At 48.4% G+C, this 27073-nt stretch overlaps 1 protein-coding gene and 1 pseudogene across 1 annotated transcript in view; one reads left to right on the top strand and one right to left on the bottom strand.

The window, feature by feature from the left end:
• Positions 1–1950: 1950 nt before the first annotated feature.
• On the bottom strand, positions 1951–12374 carry LOC102021259 (annotated as a pseudogene).
• A 908-nt stretch (positions 12375–13282) lies between these two features.
• Hk2 (hexokinase 2) overlaps positions 13283–27073 on the top strand; it is a 68498-nt gene continuing 54707 nt past the window's right edge. The window contains exon 1 of the mRNA XM_005385474.2: positions 13283–13810. Coding sequence (XP_005385531.1) covers positions 13748–13810 — 63 coding nt within the window. The 5' untranslated portion in view covers positions 13283–13747. The remainder of the gene's footprint in view (positions 13811–27073) is intronic.

Raw genomic sequence — 27073 nt, 5'->3', positions numbered from 1 at the left:
TGACCTCCTAACACCCCACTCTGAGCACCATCCACATGTGAACATAGGTGTTAAGTTTCTACCCAGATGCTGGGCATGGTGGCGCACACCTGTAATCCCAGCACAAGGGAGGCTGAGGTAGGAGGATTGTTGGGAGTTCGAGACCAGCCTGGGCTACAAAGTGAGCTCAAGGTCAGCTTGAACTGCATAGCAAGACCCTGTCTCAAAAAGACAAAAAAAAAAAAAAAAAGAAAGATTATGACATGTACTGGTACAAATTCCCTACCATGAATGTGATCATTATATATACCTAAAATGTGTCAATAAACTTAATTAATTTTAAAAATGCTGCCAGGCGTGGTGGCACACACCTGTAATCCCAGCACTTGGGAGGCTGAGGCAGGAAGATCACTGTGAGTTTGAGGCAAGCCTGGGATACAAAGTGAGTCCAAGAAAAAAAAAAAAAACAACAGAACACAAAGTGAGTTCAAGGCCAGCCTGAACTGCATAGTGAAACCTGCCTCAAAAAGACATGTGCCAAGAAAATGCCAGCCCCAACCAGCCTATCCTTGCCTTACTTGCCTTATAAAATAGTCACTGAGCAAGAGACAAGTGCTGGCAGGAGAGATCTTCACTGATGGGTTCATAGGGAAGTGCGCACTTAGGAGGCAGGGGTAGTTGAAGGGAATAGGCCATGGGGTGTGAAACTGGGGGACTGTATTTTGTTTCTGACCCCTTCCTTTGTGGCTCTTTCCCTCCCTGCTTCCTGGCTGTATAAGGTGAGCAACTTTCCTCTGACGTGATGGTTCTGCCTCTCCACAGGCCTGAAGCAATGGCATCAGTTGGCCATGGACTGAACCTTCTGAAACCATGAACCAAAGTAAACCTTTCCTCCTTTAAGTTGATTTTCTCAGGTATCTTGTCACAGCCACAAAAAGCTGACTAATGCAGGAGGTGAACTGACCCAATTCTAAATTTTAGATAAAAACTCTAGAATAGAGTCACACCGGCTCACAAATCAGCTGGCGTTCATGGGAGAGTGGCTGCATCCACACCTGTATTGTATGTTTTCATTTTTGTTTTTTAAATTTTGTTTTTTGAGACAGGGTCTCGTTATGTAGCCCAGGCTGGCCTTGAACTTGAGTTGACCCTCCTGCCTCAACCTTCCGAATGCTGCGATTACAGGTGTGCCCCATCATGCCTGGCGCACACCTGTAGCCTGAGTAAATTCTGGAGATGTTTCTAAAGGCTCAGCAATCAGACATACACATAACTTTATGGAATTCCTAGGATGGCACGCCCACCCTGATCTTTGCCCTAGAAACTTGTCCTCTAAGTAATGTTTCTTCTTTTCTGCTTCCAAAGAGAATGGATAAAGAATAGTATCAGGGGAAAAAAAGCCCAGAGATATATTGTTCTTCTGGATGTTCTAGCTGATACTTTAATCTTGACTCCCTGAACTCCCATGTCTCCTTGGAATACTGACCGGTGTTTCAAATGGGAGCAGCTAACTCCACATTTTCCCTGATAGCTCAAACTCTACCAATAGTGGTGCTGTACTTTCCTCTCTGGCTTAGGGAAGTGCTTCTGTAGTATTCTCCGACTGACTAGTAAGTGTCTTGTAGCCATTTTTGTGCCAGCCTTTTATTTCTTCAGAAATATAAATATTATATAAAGAACATCGGCTTCACTGGGTTCCAAGACTATATACCCATATAATCTATTGCAATGAGACCAGCATGTTTTTTTTGGGGGGGGTGGGGGAACAAGGTCTTGCTATGTAGTTCAGGCTGAAACTCACTATGTAACCCAGGCTGGCCTCAAACTTGCAGTGATCCTCCTGCCTCAGCCTCCCAAGTGCTGGGGTTACAGTTGTGCGCCACCATACCTGGTTGAGACCACTACTTTCTTTACTTTTTATTTTATTTTGTTTTTGACCTTCTGCAAAGGTTTATTCCACACAGGCTGAGCTCAGTCCTTCTTGGCAGCTGCCTTTCTCACGGCGGCCAGCACGTTGCTCAGCTCCTCGCCCTTTCTCTTGGCGCGGATGTGCATCCCCACCGTTTCTTCATGAACTTGAGGGCCGGTTTGTCCTTGGAGACCTTGAGCAGCTCCATGGCGCGCCGCTCATACGGGGCGAAGCCGCACACCTCCCGGGTCACGTCCCGTACGCACTTGGTGTGCTCGGTGAGGCATCCGCCACTGCGGCTGTACCTCGGTTCGCTCACGGTCTTCGTCCCCTTGTGGCCCTTGTTGAGGCCCACGGCCTTGGGATGGCGCAGAGCCACGGCTGCTGCTCAGTGGTTGCAGCAGTGGAAGGCGAGACCACCACTTTCTAAATCTCCCGCTTAGGGGGCTGGGGGTTTAGCTCAGCGGCACAGCGCCTGCCTGGTAAGCGCAAGGTCGTGAGTTCGATTCCCGGTACCGGAAGAAAAACAAGCAAAACAAAACATAAATCTCCCATTTAGGTTACTCTGCAGGATGCAGGTGCTGCCCCCAGCACTTGCACATCAAAGAATAGGGGGAATTGACGGTTGCCTACCATATCCCTTCTTTCCAGAAAGCTGGTACTATTTGGGAATCCACCCAGCGGCTAAGAGAAGGTGACCCTATCCTCAGCTGTAGGGTGGGTCTCGGTTAGTCTAAGCCAGGTCTTGCCACCTTTGATGCTCTAGGCTGACGATTCATTGTTGCGGGGCCTGTGGCATGTGTTTTAGAAAGCTCAGCAGCATCCTACTGGTGGCATTCCCCACTCCAGCCGTGACAACCAACAGTGTCCCTAGATAGTGTCAAACGTCTCCTGGATCTCATTGTTTGCGGATGGAAACTGGATGCTGCGCAGACAGGAAGCCCATTTGCGGAGCTAGGCAGAGCCAAGAGATTCTCAGAGAAGCAGGGCCGGAGCTGCACGGGTCTGGCACCTGGCCTGCTGCTGGGCGGCTTTTAATTTGAAACAACAAATATGCGTATTGTTGGAGGCTGCGTGTTCTGTTACTTGCATCTGAAACCAACCTAACTGCAGGCACCGGAGCGGGGCGTGCAGAGAGAGGCACCGTCAGTATGCTGGCGCTGCTGCCAACCGGGCCTTGTCTCTGCGTGCTGGGACAAGTGCCTTCTTAATTAGAAGCAATGCATTTCCCATCGCTGAAACGACAGGAGGTGAGGGAGTTTTCCTGTTTTTTTTTGCGAGTTCATTCTCAGAAGAAAACGGAGAGCGCGGGGAGGAGACGGCTACAGAGATAAAGACTGGATGCCGCAGGGGCGCGGAGAGAGACGCACCTTCGAGACTGGCAGAGGGATCAGCCTGGTGTTGAGGGAAGGGAGGAGTTAGACCGATTTTTTTTTTTAAGAGAGGTTGTCTCTATGCAGTTCAGGCCGGCCTTGAGCTCACTTTTGTAACTCAGGCTGGTCTCGAACTCGCATGGATCCTCCTGCCTCAGCCTCCCGAGTGCTGGGATTATAGGTGTGCGCCACCATGCCCGGCTAGATTGAGAGGCTAAGACTGACACACAGTCAGCCGATCTGCAAGCGCTGAAACCAAAGCACCCAGACTCCTGCTAGAGCCCCGGTTTTTCCCCATGCCTGTGCACTGGAGCGCCTGGGGCGGTTTAAAAAATACTGACGCGGGTTTCCCACTCCAAAGGTTCTTCATATAATTGGACTGTGCTGTGGTCTGAGCGTCATTAATACATTTTTTAAATTTTAAATTTTTGATAGATTCAAGTGTGTTTTATTCCCAATTTTTTATTCTATTGTGCTGTCTTCCCACTAGTGGGGTTTTTGTTTTGTTTTGTTTTGTCTCGTTTTAATGTAATACCATTTTTTGGTGACGAGATAGCACTTGAACCTGGTACAAAACTGCACAAGAAAATCTCCCTGCCCACATCTCCTGGTCACCCAGTTCTCCTAACTTGAGGATGGTTTATGCTAAGCACAGGTAACATTTGTTTTCCTATTTTTACGCACCAGTGATGAACTTTCTACAATATGGTTCTTCATCCTGCTTTTTTTTTTTTTTTTTTTTCCGGTACTGGGAATCGAAATCACGACCTTGCGCTTGCCAGGCAGGTGCTGTGCCGCTGAGCTAAATCCCCATTGCATCTTGCTGCTCATTCCAAATTAATGGTTACAGAGCTTCTTTGCTTTTGTTTTGTATAGTGGCCAGCTATCCCATTGCGTAGATGTGCTCTAATGCGTTGAAGCAGTCCCTAAATTATAAAATAAAGACCAGGTGAGCTGGGCGTGGTAGCACATGCCTGTAATCCCAGCACTCAGGAGGCTGAGGCAGAAGGGTCATTACAAGTTCGAGACCAGCCTGGTCTACAAAGTGAGCTCAAGGCCAGCCTGAACTGCACAGTGAGATCTTGCCTCAAAAGGAAAAACAAACAAACAAACAAACCACTAAGTGGATCCTAACCTTTCTGTGGCAAGTGATATTTCAGTGAAGGCCTTTTTCCAGCATGCATGGATAAACCTGTAAGCAAACTGGAATTGCAGGTGCCCTCATATTGGTGAGAGGTAAAACTAGTCTCCTGGAGGCTAAGCTCTCCCACCAACGTTTTCATCTTCACAACATGAAGAAAAAGAGAAACAGTGAAGAAAAGACAAAATGAAGCTTCAGCTGCCCGTGGAACTCGGGAGACCAGCGCAAGTGGTTTAATAGTGCTGCATAAATTTCATTTCCTTCTAGAGAAATCTGCTCCCGTTAAAGTGTTTGTTTGAAGTGTGGTTTGCTGTGATGATCATGATTTGATTTTTGCCCACCCTGAGAGTAAGAAAAGAAAAAAGCACATCAGTGTAGTTTAAATTTACATTTATTATTGTGGGTGATATTAATCATCTTTTCATATGTCAAATAACTATTTGTTCTTTTCCTGTGGCCTCTTTAACTGTGTCCTTCACCCAAGGGTTGGATGTTTTTCTCTTAATAATTTGAAGAAGCTCTTTATGTGGAAGGAAAATGAGCCTTTTGTATGTGATACATATTTTTATCTAGTTGTCTTTCAACTTTGCTTCATAGGGAGCCTTTTATGTTTTTTGTTTTTTTGTTTTTTTAGTTTTCTTTTCTTTTTTTTTTTTTTTTGAGACAGGCTCTTGCTAGGCAATTCAGGCTGTCCTTAACTTGTCATGTAGCCCAGGCTGGCTTTGAACTTGCAGTGACCTCCTGCCTCAGCCTCCTAAGTGCTGGGACTGCAGGCGTGCACTATCACACCAGTTTTTTTTTTTTTTTTAATGGCATTTAGGTTTTTAGTCTTCCCCCCAAATGGTTTTATCATTCTTCATTTAAAAAGTGAATAAGCTGGTGCACCCTGGTAATCCCAGCACCCTGGAGGCTGAGGCAGGAGGATAGGTGTGAGTTTGAGACCAGCCTGTGCTACGAAGTGAGCTCAAGGCCAGCCTGAACTGCATAGCGAGAACTTGTCTCAGAAAGACCAAAAAAAAGATGAATGAACTGGGCCTGGTGGTGCACAAGTGTAATCTCAGTACTCGGGAGGCTGAGGCAGGAGGATTGCCAGGAGTTCGAGGCCAGCTTGAACTACATAGGGAGACTGTCTTTAAAAAACTAAAAAGTAAATGAAAGCCAGGCATAGTGATGCATGCCAGTAATTCTACCATTCCAGACACTGAGGCAGGAGGATCACCATGAGTTTGAGGCCACCCTGTGCTACATATTGAGTCCCTGTCTAAAACAAAAACAAAAACAAAAAAAACCCTCTAAAAAGTGAATGACATTGATAATTTCCTACCCATTTGTCTGTAATTTGGTAAGCCCTCCCTATTATTATGTTATCCTTCTTTTACTCCTTAAAATAAAAAAAAAGTGAATGAACTAGCTTTTTCCATGGTTTGCAAAAATTTTCTGAGTAGTTTTATTTACTTTTTCATCTGAATGTTAGAAAAAGCATTTTAAAAAGTCCATTATTTTAGGTGTAGTGTGTTTAAAATTTACAGATTAATCTAAGAGGAAGTGAAATTCGTGATAGACTATTAGCTCTCCTTACTTATTCCAGTCTTCTAAGTTTCTTATACAGTTTAAGTTCCTCAGATTTTATCTTTCTGGTCACTCTGATAGTGGAAGAAAAGATGTCACTAACAATGGTTGTTAACTTGGCATCAGGATTATTTGAACCGCTCTAGGAGATCCACCTAATAGGCACAGAAGGGGCAGCAGTGAGGAATTCCCTGGGGTCCTTTGGCTGGAACCTAGAAAGGGGTATTTTGTTACCGAGTTATTTTTAATTGTCAGCAATAATGATAATAAAAAGCCATATCCGGGCATGGTGGCACACACCTGTAATCCCAGCTCTCAGGAGGCTGAGGTAGGAAGATCATTGTGAGTTCAAGGCCAGTCTGGGCTACAAAGTGAGTCCAAGACCAGCCTGAACTGCATAGTGAGACCCTGTTTCACAAAGACAAAAACAAGCAACTTCGTTGAAGATAAGAAGGTGTAATATAGCCATTGTGATGGCACACGCCTGTAATCCCAGCACTCGGGAGACTGAGACAGGAGGATCCTTGTGAGTTCGAGACCAGCCTGGGCTACAAAGTGAGCTCAAGGCCACCCTGAACTGCATAGTGAGACCCTGTCTCAAAAAGCCAAAATAGCTGGGGATGTAGCTCAGTGGCACAAGTGCCTGCCTGGCAAGCGTAAGGTCCTAAGTTCGATTCCTGGTACAAGAAAAAAAAAAAAAAAAAAACAAATAAAAAAGCCAAGAAAAAAAACCCAAAATAACAATATGTAATATAACAACCACTGTTAATTCTTATCATTTTGTTTTCAAATCCTGTATCATTTTTATTGTTTTATCTTTGTTTTGTTTTTGTCTATGTTGTTGTTATTTTGCTATTATTCTTTTATTTTTTTAAAATAAAATTTAAAAAAAGATGAAAACAAACAAAACAATAACAAGAACAAAACAATAACAAGAACAAAACAAGCGGGGTGTGATGGTGCACGCCTGTAATCCCAGCACTCGGGAGGCTGAGACAGGAGGATCCTTGCGAGTTCGAGACCATCCTGGGCTACAAAGTGAGCTCAAGGCCACCCTGAACTGCATAGTGAGACCCTGTCTCAAAAAGCCAAAATAGCTGGGGATGTAGCTCAGTGGCACAAGTGCCTGCCCGGCAAGCGTAAGGTCCTAAGTTCGATTTCTGGTACAAGAAAAAAAAAAAAAAAACAAATAAAAAAGCCAAGAAAAAAAACCCAAAATAACAATATGTAATATAACAACCACTGTTAATTCTTATCATTTTGTTTTCAAATCCTGTATCATTTTTATCGTTTTTGCTTTGTTTTGTTTTTGTCTATGTTGTTGTTATTTTGCTATTATTCTTTTATTTTCTTTAAAATAAAATTTAAAAAAAGACAAAAAGAAACAAAACAACAAGAACAAAACAAGCTGGGCGTGGTGGCCCACACCTGTAATCCCAACACTCGGGAGGCAGAGGCAGGAGGATCTTTGTGAGTTCAAGACCAGCCTGGGTTACAAAGTGAGCTCAAGTTCAGCCTGAACTGCATAGGGGGACCCTGTCTCAAAAAGACAAAACAAAACAAAAAGAACATGTTGCTATGAACGGTGCATTTACAGAGCTAGTATTCAGGATCTACTAGGTAACAGGCTTTGTACTTTCCCTTTCATGATATCTAAAGATGAAACTGGAGCTCAGAAAAGCCCAAGATCATACAGGATTCCCGTGCCAGCCTTTCATGCTACCACGTCCTTCTCATTGCCCTGTGCTCAGCAGGAGAAGGTCAGACATATCACCCACAAGTTCAGGATGGCCTTGGAGGGCACCTCTGCTGGTGCATCCTGGAGGCCTTCCCCACATCCCCAGACCCTGACTGCACTGACGCGCAGGTTGCGATATACACCCTTGTGCGTTCAGGGGGCTAATCAACAAGCTCAGTGTCAGTTTATTCAGTCAGGTTTTTTTTTTTAACCTCAATTTGCCCATGGAGTACTTTCCCCCACTGTAACTGACCGGGCACCGATACCCTACTTTTCAATGCTTTTGATACGTTTTGGACTTTAGGAAGCCAATTTATCAAAGGGTTCTGCTCTCAAGAGATGATTCCAGAGAGGGGTGGCAGGGGCAAGGCTGGGCAGGCGGACAGGGCTCAGCTGAGAGGAAGGGCAGTGATAGGTTCCCATCAGCACCAGAAGACAGTGCACGGGCCGGAAACGAAGTGGAGCACAGATCAGCGGGAGATGACCCCAGAGTCCTGAGAAAAGGTGCTGAAGGTCCCTATTAGACTCATAACAAAAAGACAGAAAATCAGTGAAAGAAGTGAGAAAAACATGAGGTAGCATGACTGGGCATTTTATTTTTTTATTTTTTATTTTGTCTTTTTTTTTTTTTTTTTTTTTGTTTTTTCTCCGGTACCGGGAACCGAACTCACGACCTTGCACTTGCCAGGCAGGCGCTTTTGTCGCTGAGCTAAATCCCCAGCCCCTTATTTTATCTTTTTGAGACAAGGTCTTGCTATGCAGTTCAGGCTGGATTTGACCTCACTTTGTAAGCCAGGCTGGCCTCGAACTCACAGTGATCCTCCTGCCTCAGCCTCCTAAGTGCTGGGATTGTAGGTGTGTGTCACCACACCCGGCTTTTTCATTTCTTTTTTTTGGTTTGTTTATTTTTATTTATTTATTTATTTACTTTGAGACAAGGTCTCGCTATGCAGTTCAGGCTGGATTTGACCTCACTTTGTAAGCCAGGCTGGCCTCGAACTCACAATGATCCTCCTGCCTCAGCCTCCCAAGTGCTGGGATTACAGGTGTGTGTCACCACACCTGGCTTTTTCATTTCTCTTTTTTGTTTTTGTTTATTTTATTTTATTTTTTTGAGACAAGGTCTTGCTATGCAGTTCAGGCTGAACTTGAGCTCACTTTGTAGCCCAGGCTGGTCTCGAACTCGCAATGGTCTTCCTGCCTCAGCCTCCCAAGTGCTGGGATTACAGGTGTGTGCCACCATGCCTGGCTTTAAATGTTTCTAAGGGCTCCAGATATAGCTCAATGGTAGAGGACCTGCCTAGCGTGTTGAAAACAAACAAACAAACAAACCTTTAAATGCCTTTCTTTCCAAGTTCCTCAAATTTATACCTTTATAATTGTGTCACTGAACTACGTAACACAAGAGATTATCCTATGAGGGGCCCAAAATTAGAGCTAACAGGATATAGGAGTTGTATTTACATTCGGGCCATGTCCACCACCGCTTTAAATTTCTCTACATAATCCCATCACTCAGAATGTGCTGCAAACTTGATAAATCTTAATTTAAAAAGAGGAATATTTGGCAGACAGAAGTCTTCTTGCCCAGCAACAGCCTCAGGTCAGTCCTGTGTGGGGCTCGTGTCTGCCAGACCACCGCTGGCTGGCACTGGCTGTGACTCTCCTTCTTCCGAAACTCCACCACACAGAGAGGCACAGGCATACTTGGCTTTCTTTCTTTTTTTTTTTTGTGGGTACCAGGAGTTGAACTCGGGCCCTCGCGCTTGGGCAGGTGTTGTGCCACTGAGCTGTATCCTCGGCCCCTGTATTTGGCTTTTGATGACAGACTGTCCTATTCTGTAATATTTGTTTTATGTGTTAGCTTTATATTTTTTTGACTAAACAGTTCATCCCATCGGGGCAGGAATCCTATCTTGTGTTACCTTTTGTATTTCCCATAGCACTGAAAAGTCCCGAGTACTGTAAGCGTTTAATAAATATTTGCTGACTGATTTCTCTTTTGGAGCTGTGGAGTGTAAATTCTATGACTGTGCCGTTGTCCTTCAACGTCTGCGTGTGTCTCTCTGTGTGTAGGGAGCAGTATCTGAACATCACAAATACACTCCAGGCAGGGAGTGTGCAGTCAGAAAAGCCAAAGACACACATCTCCACCTGGGTGGGTAGCTTCCCCTTAGTTTGTCATGTATAACCTGGGGGCACATAGCGACAGCCACTCCAACCATCTCCCAGGATTACTGGGAGCTTTGTAAAAGATAACATGTACTTACAGCACATGTGATTATTATCTAATCCACATGAAATGGGACGGACAGGGGAGTGGAGGAGGCATGCACGTTAGTGTGTGGAAAGGGGGTCACAGTTGACCCCACTGATTTTGGTCCCACCGGCTGGGGACAGTGGGTTTTATCACACTGGGCTGTTATTTTCCTAAGTGTTTCTTCTAGGCAGCAGGCTTAGGTAATCTTCCTCTTCAGACCCTACCCCAGGCCAAGGCCACCAATTCTGCCTCATAACATGGAAACTCATAGCCCAGCTCTCTGCCCTGCCCTCCGCTCAGCTCAGGTCCTTATCTTTTAGATTCTGCCTCTTCTTGCCTCATGTGGAGTGCGGTTATTGTCTTACAAAAGCAAGTCAGACCACATTACTCCCCACTTTAAGCTTCTGTATTGGACAGATGCTGCATCTATACGTAGAGAGGAAAGCCCCGTTATGAGATCTTTGCAATCACAAGACAGGCAGGCACTGGATACATGCGCTGAGCTAGAGAAGTGGGAAAGATTTGAGAAATACATAAAACATATAAAACCAACCTCCCTATGTTTGTGTGTATTGTTGTACAAAACGTGAACAACAGTATTTCTATAATTTCTTCTATTAACTTATAAATAAATATCTTTTGCAAATCTACCACTCTAGGCACCAAAGATATACGAGAACATAGACACAGACCATAACCTCTTATAGCTTGTTCTTTTGAGGAGAGAAAGAATACAGCAAGTAGAAAATAAACAGGAAGTCAAGCAGACCTAAGTGATGGTGAGGTCGGAACTTCCTGAGATAAACTGGTAAGGGGAACCTCTGCCAAGGTGATATGTGAGCTGAATCTCAGTGAGAGAGAGCAGGGAGAAGAGACAGGTCCGGAGAATATTTCACATAGAAACGAAAAGAGCAAAGGTGCTTGGGAGAGAAATAGTTTGGCTTTTTTTTTTTTTTTTTTGTCTTTTTGAGGCAGGGTCTTGCTATGCAGTTCAGGCTGGCCTTGAGCTCACTTTGTAGCCCAGGCTGGTTTTGAGCTCACAACAATCCTCCTGCCTCAGCCTCCCGAGTGCTGGGATTACAGGTGCGCCACCACACCTGGCTAGTTTGGCATTTTTTTGAGAAAAGCATGCACATGTGAGGGCCCGGCAGTGCACTGGGGCAAGTCTTACAGGATGGGTGGAAAGGGAGGCAGTGACCTTAAAGCCTTTGCAATCATTATGAGGAGGTCACATTTTATTCTAAGACTGGAAACCATTAGGTGGCTCTGAGCCAGGGGAATACAGCACAGTTTATACTTTTAGAATCATTTTGGCTCCTCAGTGAAAAAGAGATTACAGGGGTCAGGGCGGAAGTGGCAAAATTGAAGCAGGATGATGGGGCACTGTCCCTGCTGGGTTCCTTGGTGACTTGGGTAGGAAGCGTCAGGGTGCGGAGAGAGGTGGTCAGCCCCCGAGACTGTCTAAGAGGCCACCCAGCCTGACGAGATGTGAAGGTGAGAGGCCGGGAGGACTCATGGCTGGCTTGAGTTGGCGGGAAATGCCATTTTCTGAGATGACTGGAAAAGCAAAAGATTTGGGAAGAAAAGTCGACTTCAACTTTGCATCATTTTAAGTGTGACACGCGAGTCACTTCAGTGAGGCTGACAAATGCCAGTTGGAGGGCTAAGTTGGAGGCTCTGGGAGAGGTTCTGTTGTAGATTTACTTTTGTGAGTCACCCACGTGGTGGTGATGTTACCAGTCATGGGGCTGGGACGGATCACCCAGGGAGAGCTGGTAACCAGATCAGGGAGTAGGGTGGAGGGCAGCTCTGGAATTCTCCTGCACTGGCCAGCAGAGAACGCGGGGCCGAGGGGCTAGAGGGAGTGCGGTGGGGGCTGGAACCCAGCAGAGCGAAGGAAGCCTCTGGCTCTGAGTGGGCAAGGAAGAGGTGTCCGTGTCCGGATGGAGGATGTGGTCTTCCGGCCCCAGTATGGGTGAGAGACGGAATAAGGCTAGCACAGGGAAGGGAACAGAGCACGAGATTTGCAACATGTAGGTCACCGTGGTGATTAGGACCAATCACTAAAGTGCTAAAGTGATTAGCACTCTGGGCCCAATCCTGACAGGCAAGGGAGGGTGAGGATGTGTATTCAGCGAAGTTATCCACCTTTCAAGTTTTGCGGAGCGGCTGGGGCATGGATAGTTTTCCCTGTTGATCCGTAGGGTATTCTTGTTTTCCAACACAGCCCGTTTATTTCTCATATAGTGATAATATGTGCGCACATTGCAGGAGCACCCCACTGAGAGAAACTGCTCAGCAGAACACGGCAGACCCTTACCTTCCCTCCACTGTGACTTCTCCAACCCCAGGCTCGTGCTTCCCCACTGGTATCGATCTTGTGTTTTTTGAGGTTGGCATTTCATTGCCACTCCACCGACATACATAGACTTGGAGTCTGGTGCCTGGCATTAGATCTGCCTGGGCTCCTGCTCCTCTGTGCATCTGTAAGCCACCCCGCCCTACCCAATCCCACACAAGCCCGGATCATCCAGTTACACACATAGCATCCACCTAGTCTCACCCACAGCTGCAGACAATGCCCCGTTCCCACTGTCTACTTCCCTGGCTTCTAGAAAGGCAGGACATTATAATGGGGAAGAGCAGGGTCTCAAGTCAGAGGCATGTGGGCTTCTTTCTCCATCTGCGACTCGCTGGCTGTGTGATCTTGGGAAAATCAGTGCTATGCCTCGATTCTTTTCTGCATCTGTAAAGCGGGGTTGGTGAGACTCACATTCCTATCAGTGATGTGAGGGTTAGACGGGCCGACTTTTGTAATCTTGGTATAGAGTAAGCAGCAGCTAAGGCGACTCACTTCGCATGCGTGGACGGGTTGAGCCAGACTGGGCGAGAATAAGGATGCTTCAGACGTGTGCCGGAGCCCCTCATGTGATTCCGAGGTACCAGACGCTGTATCTCTCGGCACAGGGCGTGTGCTGGTCCAGTGACTTGTCTTTCCAGGCGTCCCGCCTCTCCTGGGTCTGCGATCACGCGCCCCCCACCCGTAGCTCGGGCTGACGCGGCGGTGGCTCATGCGCCTTTGCGTCCCAGCTTCTTGCCACGGAACACACGTCCCATCCCGAGTGCCAGGCCCCGCCCCGCGCCCCAGGCGCGCCTCTCCAGCCAGCCGGCTCGGGTGTCAGAGCAGCCGCGCCCGCGGCTCGTGCGCGCTGATTGGCTGTGCCGCGCCAGCGGGCGGCCCGCGGGCGCACACACCCTCTGGGCGCAGCCAATGGGAGTGCGCACGTCATTGAGCGGGCGGCCCGGGAGCCGGCAGCCCTTCAATAAGCCACATTGTTGCACGAAACTCCAGCGCTGAAGTCCCAGGCCACTAGCAACGTCGTGTCACTCAGCTAAGAAGATTCGCTCGCTGGAGCATCCTGCGAGGGAGCCGGAGAGGTCCGACTGCTTAGTGGAGCTTGACTGTGATTCTTCCTAAGTGACCCTGTGGCTGAAGTTAGCGGCTGGACCCTGGGTGACTAAACAAGTCGCCTGGCGTGAGACTTAGGCAGCTTCTAGCAATTGTGACTCCAAAAACCTATTTCTAGAGATCCGAGACCCCACCGCCCGCCCCAGCCGGCCCGCAATCGCTATTAGCCTGCTTTGGGCGCCGCCTGGGACCTCCGTTCCCGTCCAGGCAGCCGAGCCCGGGTACAAAGCGGTCGGACCGCGCCACTAGCCTCCCCCGCAAGCCCTTGCGCCTTGGTTTCCCAACTCCACGCCGCCTGACCGCAACAGGATGATTGCCTCGCATCTGATCGCCTGCCTCTTCACGGAGCTCAACCGTAACCAAGCGCAGAAGGTAAGTCAGCGTGTGCGGGGATGGCGGGAGGCTCACTTTCGACAAAGTTGCGTGCTCTCCCGGAACTCCCGGGTCCTGCTTCCTCCTCGTTCGGGGCTCGGGACGCGGAAAAAGTCGGGTAGCTGGGAAACTCCGACGCACGAGGAGCCACGTCCGCTAGGCACTGGCAGGCCGGCGCGCGCGTGGGGTGCTCCCCGCCCCCGGCCCTGCGCGCTCTCCCCCTACCCTGTTTTTTTTCTTGTTTCTGGAGGGGCGCAGGCCGGCACGTAGTCAAGGACCGCCGGGCCCACGTGGGAGGAGCCCCCCTTCGGAAGCCCGAGTTCCGGCGAGAGCACGTGGGGAGGACCGCGGCTGGGGGAGGAGGCTCCGTGGCCGCGTGGGGGCAGCTGGGGGCCTCCAGCGCTTAGGGACGCGTTGAGGAAGCGTGCGGTTTCTCCTGCGGTTCCTCACCGCCCCGCCGAGGCGGCCCGAAGGAAAAGCAGACCCGGGAAGGAGCGCGGGGAGGGACGTAGAGGAATTCAGCCGGCTGCCCCTTCCCCGGAACTGAGGCTCCCGGAACTGAGGCTCGGCGAGGGGCGCCCGCGCTCCCGCGATCCGCCCGCCAGATCTGCCTCGGGACTGCCCCGCGTCGCCTCCTGGAGATTTGCGCCCCATTTGGGGGCGGGCTTTGGACACTTTCATTTGCGCTTAAAAGTTACTCTGAACGGACGCTCTCCGTACTCCCACCCCGTTTTCCCAGATTTTTTGAGATTTTTGTTCTGAAAACGAGCTTTCTTTTCTGCCAAAGGCCCTGATCGTCTGCTACCTGGATCTTGCCTCCCCCACCCTCCAGCCGGAGCTCTCACTGCGGCTCGCCAGTCATTTACATAAGAAAGAGCCTCAGGCCTAGGCGGGGTTCTCACTCTCCCTGCCTCGGGGTGTGGAGGTGAGGGTAGGTCGGGGCCGGGCTCAGGGCGCTCAAACTCGAGAGTGAGTTGAGTTTTTGAAAAGCTCAGGATTCAGGGATTTCCCCCTGGCCGGCGTCTTGGCTAGAATTTGAGGGAGAGGATGGTCGGGGGCTAGGATTGGGAGAGTTATTTTAGGTCTGTGAGTTAAGTACTGAGTGTTGCTCAATTACATACTTGAAATTTCACTGTCTGATGGGACACATTTTAGGGGAGATGTCTGGACGTCGTGCTACGTGTGGGTTTACCTGCCCTATCCTCCTTCTGGTGGTCCTGGGTCATTGGAGAGTATGAAGAGCTGATGTTTCCAAAGCCGTGGAAGATGAGTCTGAGATGTGAGGAGGGAGCAGAGGCTCCTGGTTCAGTTGGGTTTTACTGTTTGTGAGCCGCTGTTGCTCTAAACTCTTCTAGGGACGTGGCCCTGCACTTTAATTCAGTTTATTTGAAACGTGTCTGTGAGCTGGCAGGATCTTGGCAACTTCTGTATGTTTCTCTGCCCAAGATATGAGCTAACTCTTGGGGGAAGACTGTCATCTCTTGGCAAGACCTGAAGTACAAAGTGGAGGACCATTAATCCCGAGGAGGTCTTCTCATTTGAGTGAATATTGCTCCAGGCAGGACATTTACGTTCTTTCACAAGTTTACTTATTTACATTACTCCTGTGGCCTGGGACCTAGAGTGGAAATAGATTTATTTACTTATTTATTTAGTCTTTTTTTGAGACAGGGTCTCAGTATGCAGTTCAGGCTGGCCTTAAGCTCATTTTGTAGCCCAGGCTGGGTTTGAACTCACAATGATCCTCCTGCCTCAGCCTCCCGAGTGCTGGGATTACAGGCGTGCGCCACCACGCCCGGCAAGGAAATCAATTTAGCTAGAGTATCTGGAAGTGATTTCTAGGCCCCAGGCACTACAGGACCTTATAGCCTCTGGGGACCATCCATTCCTTTTTGTAAGACTTGGAAGACTTTGTGATGGTTGAGTACAGTGGGAAAACACCTTTCCTGTAGGCATCTTTTCTCCACAAGTGCAGCCAGCCACCTTTCAGCCTGTGAAGTTTCCCTGAGGACACTGGATGTATTTCTTCCAAGTTACCAATGGGGGCAGAATTGAATAAGACCTTTTACTCACCAGGTGTCAGGCGTGGGATTTAGACTCCCAGCTTAGGTGAATAGAGCTGTTGATCCCACCTGCAATTAGGAGGAAGAGAATAGAATATTTTGGGTGTGTCCTGATGAGTTGCTCCTGGAAGGAAACAGAAGGCCAAAGATTGAGTTTTAGAGTCTTCTGAAAAGGCCTTGGTTTGGATTATTCTGAAATACACTTGTGATGACATCATCTTATACATTATAGTCTGAGGGCTTTGAAGATTTAGGGAAATAGCACCATCCGGCTCCTGGCGGACAAACCCAGTGTTTTGTGGCATTGGGAAAGAGTGTTATTGCTCAGGTTTGCCAGTTAAAACTTTGGAAATCAGGTGCAAACACAAAGCATGGACTGTAATGACACAGGTTAGTTCATTAACATTGAAACAACTCCATGTGGTAAGTATGCATGTTTTGTGCATCTTTATTTTCCTGTGAGCAACTGAGACACAGAGGAACTTGCCCAAAGTCAAGGTTTTTGTAAGAGCACTGTGTTCCTTTTTTCTTTTTTTTTTCTCTTTTGTAAGACACCACGCTCTTAGCCACATGCTCACCTGTCTCTGGCCTCCTGGTGTGTGCCACTCGTGGATGCTGGCAGAATTTCCCCCCAGTAAGTCTGGAAGTGGACTAACTCCTGCTGGGTCTATCCCTGGCATCAGTACTCACTGGCTATTCCCTTTGGGAGCCCTGGATTCATTTTCACCAACCTTCTTTTTTCACTGCTACATCTTCATCACACGGTGTGCGGGTTACTTCAGAGGGTTACGCGGTTTCTTTTCTCATCTCTTTCTGGACCCAGGCTGGATTATTTCAGAAGCCTTGTACAACTCTCTTGGCTACCGCAAGCCACCCGGTTCTACTCCTTATTCAGCCGCATCTTTTCTCCATCTTTTCATTCTGCAGAGACTTGAGTCACCATTGCTCTGTTACGCCTGTTCACCTGAGGTCGTTCTGCCCTTGCCTTTGCTGTTTCCCTGAATGTTCAGCCTGACTTCTGCGCTGTTTATAACTCCCTGCTCTCCAAAGCTCCTTCCTCTTTCACAGTTTTTGCTTTCTACCTCGCCTGGGTGCCCATGTTGCTGAACTTGAGTCTTTCAAGGCATTCGTTTCATTTTGCCATACATTAGAATTGGTAGTGTTCAGTTCCATTTGCTTCCTGAGGGCGGGGAGGATCCTGGCTGTTCAGTTTTGTCACCACAGCTTCTTGTCACTGATGGGTGCAAGAGACACTGATGGGTGTCTCTCTTTGTGGAGAAAACAGAGCAAGGGATGGGTGGGTAGACCCTTGGAGGGAAAGCAGTTCTCTTTTTTTTTTGTTTGTTTTTTTTCTGGTACCGGGAATGAAACTCAACGACCTTGCGCTTGCCAGGCAGGTGCTGTGCCGCTGAGCTAAATCCCCAGCCCCTATTTTGTCTTTTTGAGACAGGGTCTCCCTCTGCAGTTCAGGCTGGCTTTGAGCTCACTTTGTGGCCCAGGCTGGTCTCAAACTCACAACGATCCTCCTGCCTCAGCCTCCCGAATGCTGGGATTTCAGGCGTGCGCCACCACACCCCGCTTGGGGCTGGTCCTTCTTGAAGCCTGGCCTGAGAGGACTGATCTGCAGGGCAGGGAGGGAGGGGGAGTGGTTCCTTCCCCAGCAATCAAGGCTTGTATCCTCTGTGTGTATGTGGGGGAGTCATTTCACTGAGGCAAATTAATGCAAGATTTTTGTCTCTGAAAATTAAAATCAGCTAACTATAGAAGTGCAATGGAGTATATAATCCTTTCTTTTGCCATTGATCAAACTCCAGTGCTGCAATAGATAGTGCTCACTTAGGCTCCTTACTATATACAGGGTATATTGTATATAGCATATATACTTCATACCCTTTCATGCACACTATGTGGCTTTCAACGTGGACTTAAGTGGGGGGCTGTCTTTTTTTTTTAATCTTATTTGGACAGGCACTATGCATTTTAGGCTGGCTTTGAGCTCACTTTTTTTTTTTTTGTCTTTTTGAGACCCTGTCTCACTATGGAGTTCAGGCTGGCCTTGAGCTCACTTTGTAGCCTAGGCTGGTCTCGAACTCACAATGATCCTCCTGCCTCAGCCTCCCGAGTGCTGGGATTTCAGGGATGTGCCACCACGCCCAGCTTGAGCTCCCTTTGTATCCCAGGCTGGTCTCGAACTCCCAAGGATCCTCCTGCTTCAGCCTGCTGGGATTACAGGTGTGGGCCACCACGCCCGGCCTGAGTGGGGGCTGTTTTGAGCGTAGAAAGATTCAACATAGCCTATTAGAAACACTGAAGAACTTTCGTGTCTTCTGAGAACTTACTAAGGGTGCGGGGCCCTCTGCGTGCTATGTGAGAAACAAACTGAGATACCCTTCAGATGCCTGGAGAGAGAAGGCTCCAGGAAAGATAATTTTTGGCCCCTAAGTCCAAAGGGGGTACCTCACGATGGCTTGATGGGGAGTTAGAGACCTCAGCAGAACCTTGATACATTTTGAACATGTACTGAATGTTATTAAAATTAGTAGGAATAATCTGATTAAAACCTTAGTAAGATTATTATGATTATGATTATTATTTTGAGACAGGATCTCAAACTGTTGTTCAGCTTGGGTTTGAACTCACTATGTTAGTGAGGATCCTCCTGCCCCAGCTATTGGCAGTGCTACAATGTCTGCCTAAAACCTTAATAAGATTATTTTTGACTGGGTTAGTTTTGGCAATGTTAAGTGTCATTGACAATGTGTCATTTGTTCAATTTGTAACACCTTGGTGTCTTGAGACTATTCTTTCCCCTGCTCAGAAGACAAAGCCGGAGTCTTTTTACTGTTTGTAGCTCTTGCTAAACAACCATCTTATAGAGAAGAAAAACCCTATTTCAGAGAATATCAAGAATTTTTTTTTTTACCCTTTCATGAATTGAAATTCTCTCTGAGGCTGCTCAGACAAAGCCGACATCTTTTTAATTTTAATTTTAATTTTTTTTTTTTTGTCTTTTTGAGACAGGGTCTCGCTATGCAGTGCAGGCTGGCCTTGAGCTCACTTTGTAGCCCAGGCTGATCTCAAACTCACAACGATCCTCCTGCCTCAGCCTACCAAGTGTGAGTGCTGGGATTACACACATTCACCACCATGCCCAGCCTCCAATATTTTTTTTAAACATCACTTTTCAAAGTTGAACTTCTCTAGGTCCAGGAGTTCAGGGGCAGTTGGGGGCCCCTTTCCCAGGAAAATCAGAGCAACACAAGCACAGAGGTAGAAGGTGGCAGTGGAAGTGAGGGAGATAGAATGTACCAAAAAATTAGGGTGCCCAAGAAAACGGGCTTCCTTTGTTCAGACTCTTTTTGTTTGTTTGTTTGTTTTGGTCTTTTTGAGACAGGATCTCACTATGCAGTTCAGGCTGGCCTTGAACTTACCTTGTAGCCCCAGGCTGGTCTCTCCTGCCTCAGCCTCCTGATTGCTGGGATTATAGGTGTGTGGCACCACGCCTGGTTTAAAAGACCAACTCTTAGGAGGTTCTTCATTATCACTGTGGAGTTTTAAAGTCAGCCCATTTGGTTTGTTTCCTAACACTGTATTGACTGTCTTTGCTACCTCAAAGCAGTAGGGGTGTGTGTGGCAGATCAAATCTGAGCTCACTAGATGTGTCTTAGTAGCATCCGTGCATTCGCACCAGGCTTACTTGCTGGGGTGGGAACAGGAGCTGTTGCTTTCTATTGCTGTTATGTCTAAGGCAATTTTTCTCAGCCTTCGTGCTGCTGACATTTTGGCCCAGAAAATTTTGTGAGCTGGTCATCCTAGCCTATCCTAAAGAGCAAGAATTTCTATTCTACCCAGATTTACAGGGTATGCAGTGGGGTAGGAGGAAAGCCTGAGTCTTTTTACTGTTTTGGGGGGCAATATTTTTCATCTAGGAGTGATTTCCTCTCCCCCCCCAGTGTCTGGAGATTTTTGCAATGTCTGGAAACATTTCTTGGTTGTCACAAGGTCGGTGGGTGGGTGGGGTTTACTAGTGTGTAGTAGGTAGATTCTATGGATGGATGAGAACAAATCCTACAGTGCACAAGGTAGCCCACTGAGTTAGCCATGAGGAAGTGCCTGAAAATAACCACTTGGAAGAAGAGAGATTATTTTGGCATACGGTTTTGTTCACTTTGGGCTGGTTCCTCAGACCGGGTCTGAGGGGAGGCAGAAGAGAACTTGCTGGAAAGGGTGTGAGGGGGGAGAGCTGCTCACCTCATGCCAAACAGGAAGCAGGAAAAGAGCCAGAGAGGAAGGGGCCTGGGGCCAGGCCAAGGTATAGTTCCCCAAGATCACAGTTCCCCAAGATCACGGTTCCCCAGTGCCCCACTTGCTTCTACTGGGCCCACCTCCCTTAATCCCTTCCTCAGATGAACTCGGCGGTGGATTAACCTGTTGATGGAGTTAGGGATCTAATCGCTTCCCAAAGCCCATCAGCTGGCTTTTGGGGAACATTTTAGATCCAAACTGTAATCCCTCACCACAACAAAGAATTATCTAAAATGTCGGGTGGAGGTCGATGAGCTGCATTAGAAGAATACAGCCTTTCCCCGTCCAGTTTCCAAATGCGCCACGCCCACTTACAGAGCTAGCTGGTAGCTCCAGGCTGGACTAGAGCCCTGGGCTCTTGACAGTGAAGGCGCCACACCATGGGACGTCACGGTGGGAAACGGGGACTTTTGAAAACGTGGACTGAAGGTGAGGATTGCCAGTCCACAGTCAGTAGCTGCCTGTGAGCTCCCACTGAAAAGTGGGCTCCCAGGGGCAGTGGCAGGTTGGTGGTAGTCTGTTCTCATCCGGAAAAATGGGCAGTGCCAGAGCTCTGGAAGGCCAGCAGGGAAGGCTGTCCGTTTGTCCTGGGGAGACTCTCACTCTGGCTGTGTTGGAGTTTCCATGGAGACTGGGCATCTGCTGGGCTACCGACCAGGGGAGTCACATGAGCTGGAGAAACATGAGTTCCGGAGCTGTCATGGCTGGGGAGCAGAGGAGAGGGGCCAGTGACCCCCTGAGGGGTGGAGACAGTCCTGCCCTTCTTGGGGAAGGCTGTGTGGTAAGACACAGTTGAGCTCCCTGGTGTTGAATCCTGGTTTATCACACAATAGCCTTGGGCCAGGTATGCAACCTCTAGGCCTCAGTTTCTTCCTCTTACAAAAGGAACAGATTGTTGAATAACACCACAAAGGGGCATTTGAAGAACTGAATGGAAAAGAGTTAAGCCCGGTGTGGTGGTGCACACCTGTAATCCCAGCACTTGGGAGGCTGAGGCAGTAGGATCTTTGAGAGTTCAGGGCCAGCTTGGGCTACAAAGTGAGCTCAAATTCAGCCTGAACTGCATAGTGAGACCCTGTCTCTAAGACCAAAAGAAAAAAAGAGTTAAGATGTCAAGCTCTTAAAGAAGTGTTTCTGACATAATGCTTTAGGTATTAAGTATTACTACAGGGAGAAAAGAGTGCATGTTCTTAGGTACCTTGCTGTCCTATCCACCTGGACAGGAGCAGAAAGACGCCCTGCACCCCCTGCATATTGCTCAGGGCTTCTTTGAGAGTGTGTGGGTCTAGGCTCATTTGTGCTCTAATGTCAGATTAGGGCAGAGGGCAGAGGGGCAGAGTGAAAAAAGTTTCTGAAGCTAGGAGAGAAAGAAGCATCTTCAGTGCCCCTTTCAACTCCTTAGCTTTTCTGTGCAGAGGAGACGCATCCTCGATCCCTTCCTCTGACTAGCTCCTGTTTCTCTGGGGAAGCGGTGCCCTGTTCTGGGGTCTCTGGGATGCCTTGCCCATTGGTGCACCCCGGGTTGAAGTGTCCTCATGACAGCACATAGCTGCACGGAATGGTCTCGGCATCGTTCCGGCTCCCGCAGTAGCTTCCCCCAGGGAGCAGGAGCGCAGAGGCTCCGAGGGCGGATGCTGTGGCTGCTCCTTTCGAAGTTTTCTTCTGCTACAGTTTCGCAGCTGGATTCTTGCTCTCCCTTCCTCACATCTGCCCTGGACTCTGGCTTCCCACTGGGGAAACCTCTGCTTGAGGTCCCCTGGGCTGGTCCACAGGTTCACAAGACCAGGCCATGGGTGGATGGCTCCCCTTGATGTCCAGAGACCCCCTGAAGGGACCTGGGCCTGGAGGAAGCAGGTGCTCCCACAGTCTTTGGCTCACTGTATGGGGGTTCCTGGCCACCTTGGGCCTCAGTGGAGAGCTTTGTCCCTCATCTTCAGCCCCTGGGCTTTTGAGTGTCACCTCCTGCTGACACTGGGGTGCCTCAGGTTTTTGACAAAGCCCTGGGGATTGTGTCTGTGGGACTTCTGTTCTCTAGCCCTTGAACAACTTCTGCTTTATTCCAGTCAGGAGTCGTGGCTCTGGTCCTGTGAATAGAGAATCTCATTTCCCCGGAAGTGCCGCCCAGGTTTACAGGTGGTCACCATCTCGATGTGTTTTTCCTGGAGGGACCTGGGTCTCAGAGCCAACCAGGGGAATGGGTCTGGGCTCTGACAACCTGGCCTGGAGCCCTTGGGGTGTACCTTTCCTGCTGGCCCTGGATATTCAGCATCTCTGCCCTTGGAGATAGGCTGAATTCTTAAAAGGCCTTATTCACAACCTCTTTATTTTTATTTTTTTAAAGTAAAGATATGCTCCATAATGGGCTAGTTAGGTCACATTGAAATCACATGCAACTTTTTATTTTTGGCAGTGCTGGAGATCAAACCCAGGGCCTTGCACACGCTAGGCAAGGCTGTACCACTGTAGCAAGCGAGCTACATCCCCGTACCTATTCCTAGCTGCTGCTTTTTGGCATTTCTATCATCTGAAGAAGGAAGGAATAAAGATAAACCACCTGAAAGCTTTAATTAGAGTTAAGTGAGTGCATTTGAGGCTCTTTTCCTTCTTTCCCATTTGAGGGGCTTCCTCCTTCCTCCTCCTCCTCTTTCTCCTCCTCCGTGCATTTTTTTCAGATTTTTTTATGTCCTCATGAAGCCTTCCACATGAAGTTGTGTCCCATCAGTTGCTTCCCCACAAAGGTCTTCAAGATGACAAACACCTGCAGTGTTAAGAGCTGACCTCTGCTAATACATGGCACAAGTGTAGTAGCTCAGGACACCCTCAAGCTGCCTTTCAGGGTAGGCACTTTATCTGTCATTCAGATGAAGACACCAGGCACAGAGAGGACACCACTTTGCCCAAGGGCAAGCTCGGATTTGGCGAGACAGTCTGACTCCTGGACCCAGGCCTGCACGTTCCCCCCGCCCCTTGTACGGGGTTGCTTCGGCCGACCGGAGGTTTCATGGGGTTATGAGTCAGGTGTCAGCTGGGAAGGGACCTCTGGGGTCATGTAATCCAAACCCTTCAATTTACAGTTGAAGAAATCTGATGCTCTGAACTCAGGGAGCTGCGCTGCCACTCAGAATAGGCTGCAGAGCTGGAACCCAGTTTCTTGATCTCTGTCCTGTTTCCTTTAAACACCGTCTGTGCAACATGAAGTCTCATCTTTAAAGTGTGGGTTCCCCAAGAACAAAGTCGGGATTTGCTTTGTGGGCTGTCCCTGTGCAAACCCTATAATTTATTGTTCAAACTGGGCCACTTTTGAGAATTAAATCAGTGAATGGGGACTGTTCATAGCCGTGCCTGTACCACAAGTGTAAACTTAGATTGTCTGCCAGTAAATAGGTGTCTTGCCTATGGTGGGTGGGGCCTTGGGGTGGGTGGGACTACCTGGGAGGTCTGGGCCTGGTCATGGTACAGAGGGACCTGCCCAGAGGGACTTGGCTCAGCAGGTGGTCACTGGCAGCAGACAGGAGCGGGGAGTGCAGGTGCCCTGTGGTCCCTGGCATGGGGCTGTCTAGGGGTAGGTGGCATCTGACCGCTAGGGAATCTAGGGTACTATGCAGGGCAGGTAGGTGGATGGGCAGGAAACAATGGCAGAATCCCATACAGCGAGGGCACAGGCCTGAAGAACGAGGTGAGACGCAGTACCTGTCAGTCCGGAGCAGCCAGCTCATCCCCTTCACTGATTCTATTTTCCAGCTCCGGTTGGCATTCCCCTGTCCCTTGTAGGGAGCCATTACAAACATTTCTTGAGCACCTACTATATCTTGAGTTTTGAGAGAGCTGCTGGCAGCCCAGATAGGAAGTAGATTTAGTTGGTGCCTGTAGGACAACCTAGGAAGAGAGAAACAAGGTGTCAGAACTGCATCCTCTCCACTGGCTGGGGAGAGGACATTTCCGGTGATAGCGAATGGGAATTTTTTAAGCCCAAGGGGAACATTTCACACATGGGAGTCAGGAATCAATACACGCACACATTCTTAACATTTTCAAGGCAAATGCTGCTTAGCCTTGCAGTGATGTATGTGACTTAAGTGATAAATCCCTGTTTTATTACAGTGTACAAAACTGGCAACTGTCTGCCTCACCTCCAGTTTGTAATTAATGTTGGCATATTTCCTTCTTGCCATGGATGGAGCCCTGTGTGCTGGTGTCCTCCAAGCCTGGCCCCAGCCCACTCAATGTGGTTGGTGTTCAGCCAGGATCCGCCAATAAATGGACGGAGCCAGGATCTCGGACACCTGGGACAGACTACTCATTTCCACTGCTGCCCCATAGTGAGGGCAGAATCTGAGGACAGGAGGTCCCAGGGCTGGGTGCCCCAAATGCCCATCTCCTGGACCTGGGACAGGTGCTGCCGCCTGAGGTCTGGCTGGCTGTAACTTGATGCAGCTGAGAGTGAGAACTGGAAGAACAGGAAACCCTGTGACTCACAACCATGCAACAGGATCCTGGAGGAGTGGCTCCTGCGCTCCCCGTCAGTGCCACACTTACCCCAGGCTTGTGAGCACATGGTGCGTCAGCGCTGGAATCTCCCTGAGGTGGCATGGCGGCCCCCGAGCGAGGCCTCTTCTTCCTGTGTGCAGAGAGTGTGGTGGCAGCTGTTACTTTCCATTGCTGGGTTCAGGGGACCGGTGCTCAGAGAAAGCACCCTTGTCGTGCCGCTGTGTGTCCTGTCCAGCGCTTCTCTTCTGCCTTTATCAGAAACATCTGGCCTTGCCTTGGCAGGTGTACAGGGTAAACTTGCTGCTCTTTGCACCGTCTCAGCCCGCCCAGGAGTCTATGAGGGCACTAGGATTAATGAGGTCATTGATAGCTGTAGCCCAGCTTTCCTGGGCTGGGCACACCTGTGCCCCAGGTTGGGCACTTGGCTGGCCACCGGATGTTGTGGGTCCTGCCAGGCACATGGCTTGCGGTTTGGCCGGTCTTCTCCAAGCTTTGGTTTCCTTGTCACACGTTTGTGGTAAAACGCTGGCAAAGGAATAACGCAAAAAATATGAAATTCTTCTGAAACTTAGTAGCAAGTGTATGGGTCACCTATAAGTCACCAGAAGGCTGTGTGTAGCTGGATTTAAACTCTCAATCTCCCTCCGGGATTATCCTCTTGGTTTTTTTTTTTTGAGACATGGTCTCACTTATGTAGTTTAGGCTGTCCTTGAACTCACTGTGGAGCCCAGGCAGGCTTCAGACTTGCTGTGATCGTCCTGCCTCTGCTCCCTGGTGCTGAGATTACAGGCGAGTGCCAACATGCGCGGCTGGGATCGTCCTCGTTTGACCTCTGATCTCGATTGGAGCTGTGACCATGTGTATTAGGCAGACTAGGGCCAAGTTTGGTATCCTGGCTTTTTTTTTTTTCTTCCTACATTAAAGAAGTTGAAGTACAGTGCACATTGGAAACAGGACGTGGGGGGTCACTGCCACCCAGACCCTGTCTTGATGATTGCAATGTCAGCCTCACTTTCTGGCCCTGACACCCCTCCCTCCCCTTCCCGTGACACTTAAGTGTAACCACTGTCCTGGCTTCTCTACCAGTGTAGCTCTGTTTTTACACTTAATGTGAATGACTCACTTTGTGAGCGTTGTCCCCTTTTGTGTCTGCTTCTTCCACCTTGTGAGACTCATTCGTGCCGCACGTGGTGACAGGTGGTGCATTCCCGTGTCCTACGGTGCCTCCTGCCACGCCTTGCTTTCAGGCACGGCCCTTCCTAAATTTCCAGGAGGACAGGTTGGGCTATAGAGATGCCTCAATTATATCTTCAGGACAAGAGCATGTGTGTTAAGAAAGCTGAAATTTGATAGGCTGGTTTGCCTGGGGTGTAGACTAATAGGAAGCATTTGCCTAGTGTCCCTCCAGTACCACCTGGAGGGAAGGTTCTAGGTATTCACAGAAATGCCCAGAGTTGGGAAAAGTCGGATCGCCTGCGTGTCCCTGCATCCTTTGCTCTGATGCTTCTAAGCTTGTGCAGTCACTGTCTTATCCTTTTGGATCACTGGAATTCACCTTTCTGCCAGGAGGGTGTGTCCTGTGGAAATGACTGGTGAGCATTTGCTCATTCGTGTATTCTTTATTTTCTGCCTGCTCACTGACAGGCTTTGGCAACTTGAGTCAGTTTTCAGTAAAAGGATTTCTAGAATAAGAGTCATCAAATGGGCAAGTATGATGACCAAAAAAAAAAAAAAAAAGTTGATTAAGGATAGTTCATTGGAGTTGATAGAATTCTGAGATTCCTGATTGTTTAGGCAAAAGGACAGCTCTCTGTGAATCTGTATTTTCATCTCATTGGCCCATAGCAGGGAACATGGTGTGTCTGAACACCCAAACTTCTACACTACCTTAAGAGAATTGGTGGGGGGGAAGGTGAGGGAACAGCGCAGCAGGTTTCCTTCATAAGGTGATTTTTATGATTGTTCCTTCCTGTGATTCCTTGATTAGAAATGATAGAATTACATTGACCATGTGTTTGCAGCTCAAGAGTTTGTTTCCTAGGTGGAAAAAAAAAAATCTATATAGTTTATGTGAGTAGTATCTGAAAAATTCAGTATTTTGTTTTCTTTTTTGACCTGCTGTGGCCTCATTTGAGACTTCTCAGATTCTACATTGTATTGATTGATTATGAATAACAGATTATACATAAAGAGCCCTTAAAGAGAAAAAGTGGTAGAATTAAATCATTCTAAAGTGAAGCAAATTAGTGGGGATCTAACATAGATCTATTTAGCTTCTGGCTCCTGAAATTATCTTTTGGGATCCTGGGCTTGGCCACATTTTCTGAGCCTTTTCACACTGAGATCTCCAAGTCAACATTCATCCACTGAGAAGCTTAGCTCAGAAGTTGAGTCCTTCCGGATGTTC

Source organism: Chinchilla lanigera, unplaced genomic scaffold (genome assembly GCF_000276665.1).
Source record: "Chinchilla lanigera isolate Chin_1 unplaced genomic scaffold, ChiLan1.0 scaffold00023, whole genome shotgun sequence".
In the NCBI taxonomy this organism is placed as follows: domain Eukaryota; kingdom Metazoa; phylum Chordata; class Mammalia; order Rodentia; family Chinchillidae; genus Chinchilla; species Chinchilla lanigera.
The sequence above is the reverse complement of the archived record's forward strand: the minus strand, read 5'-3'. Positions and strand labels throughout refer to the sequence as shown.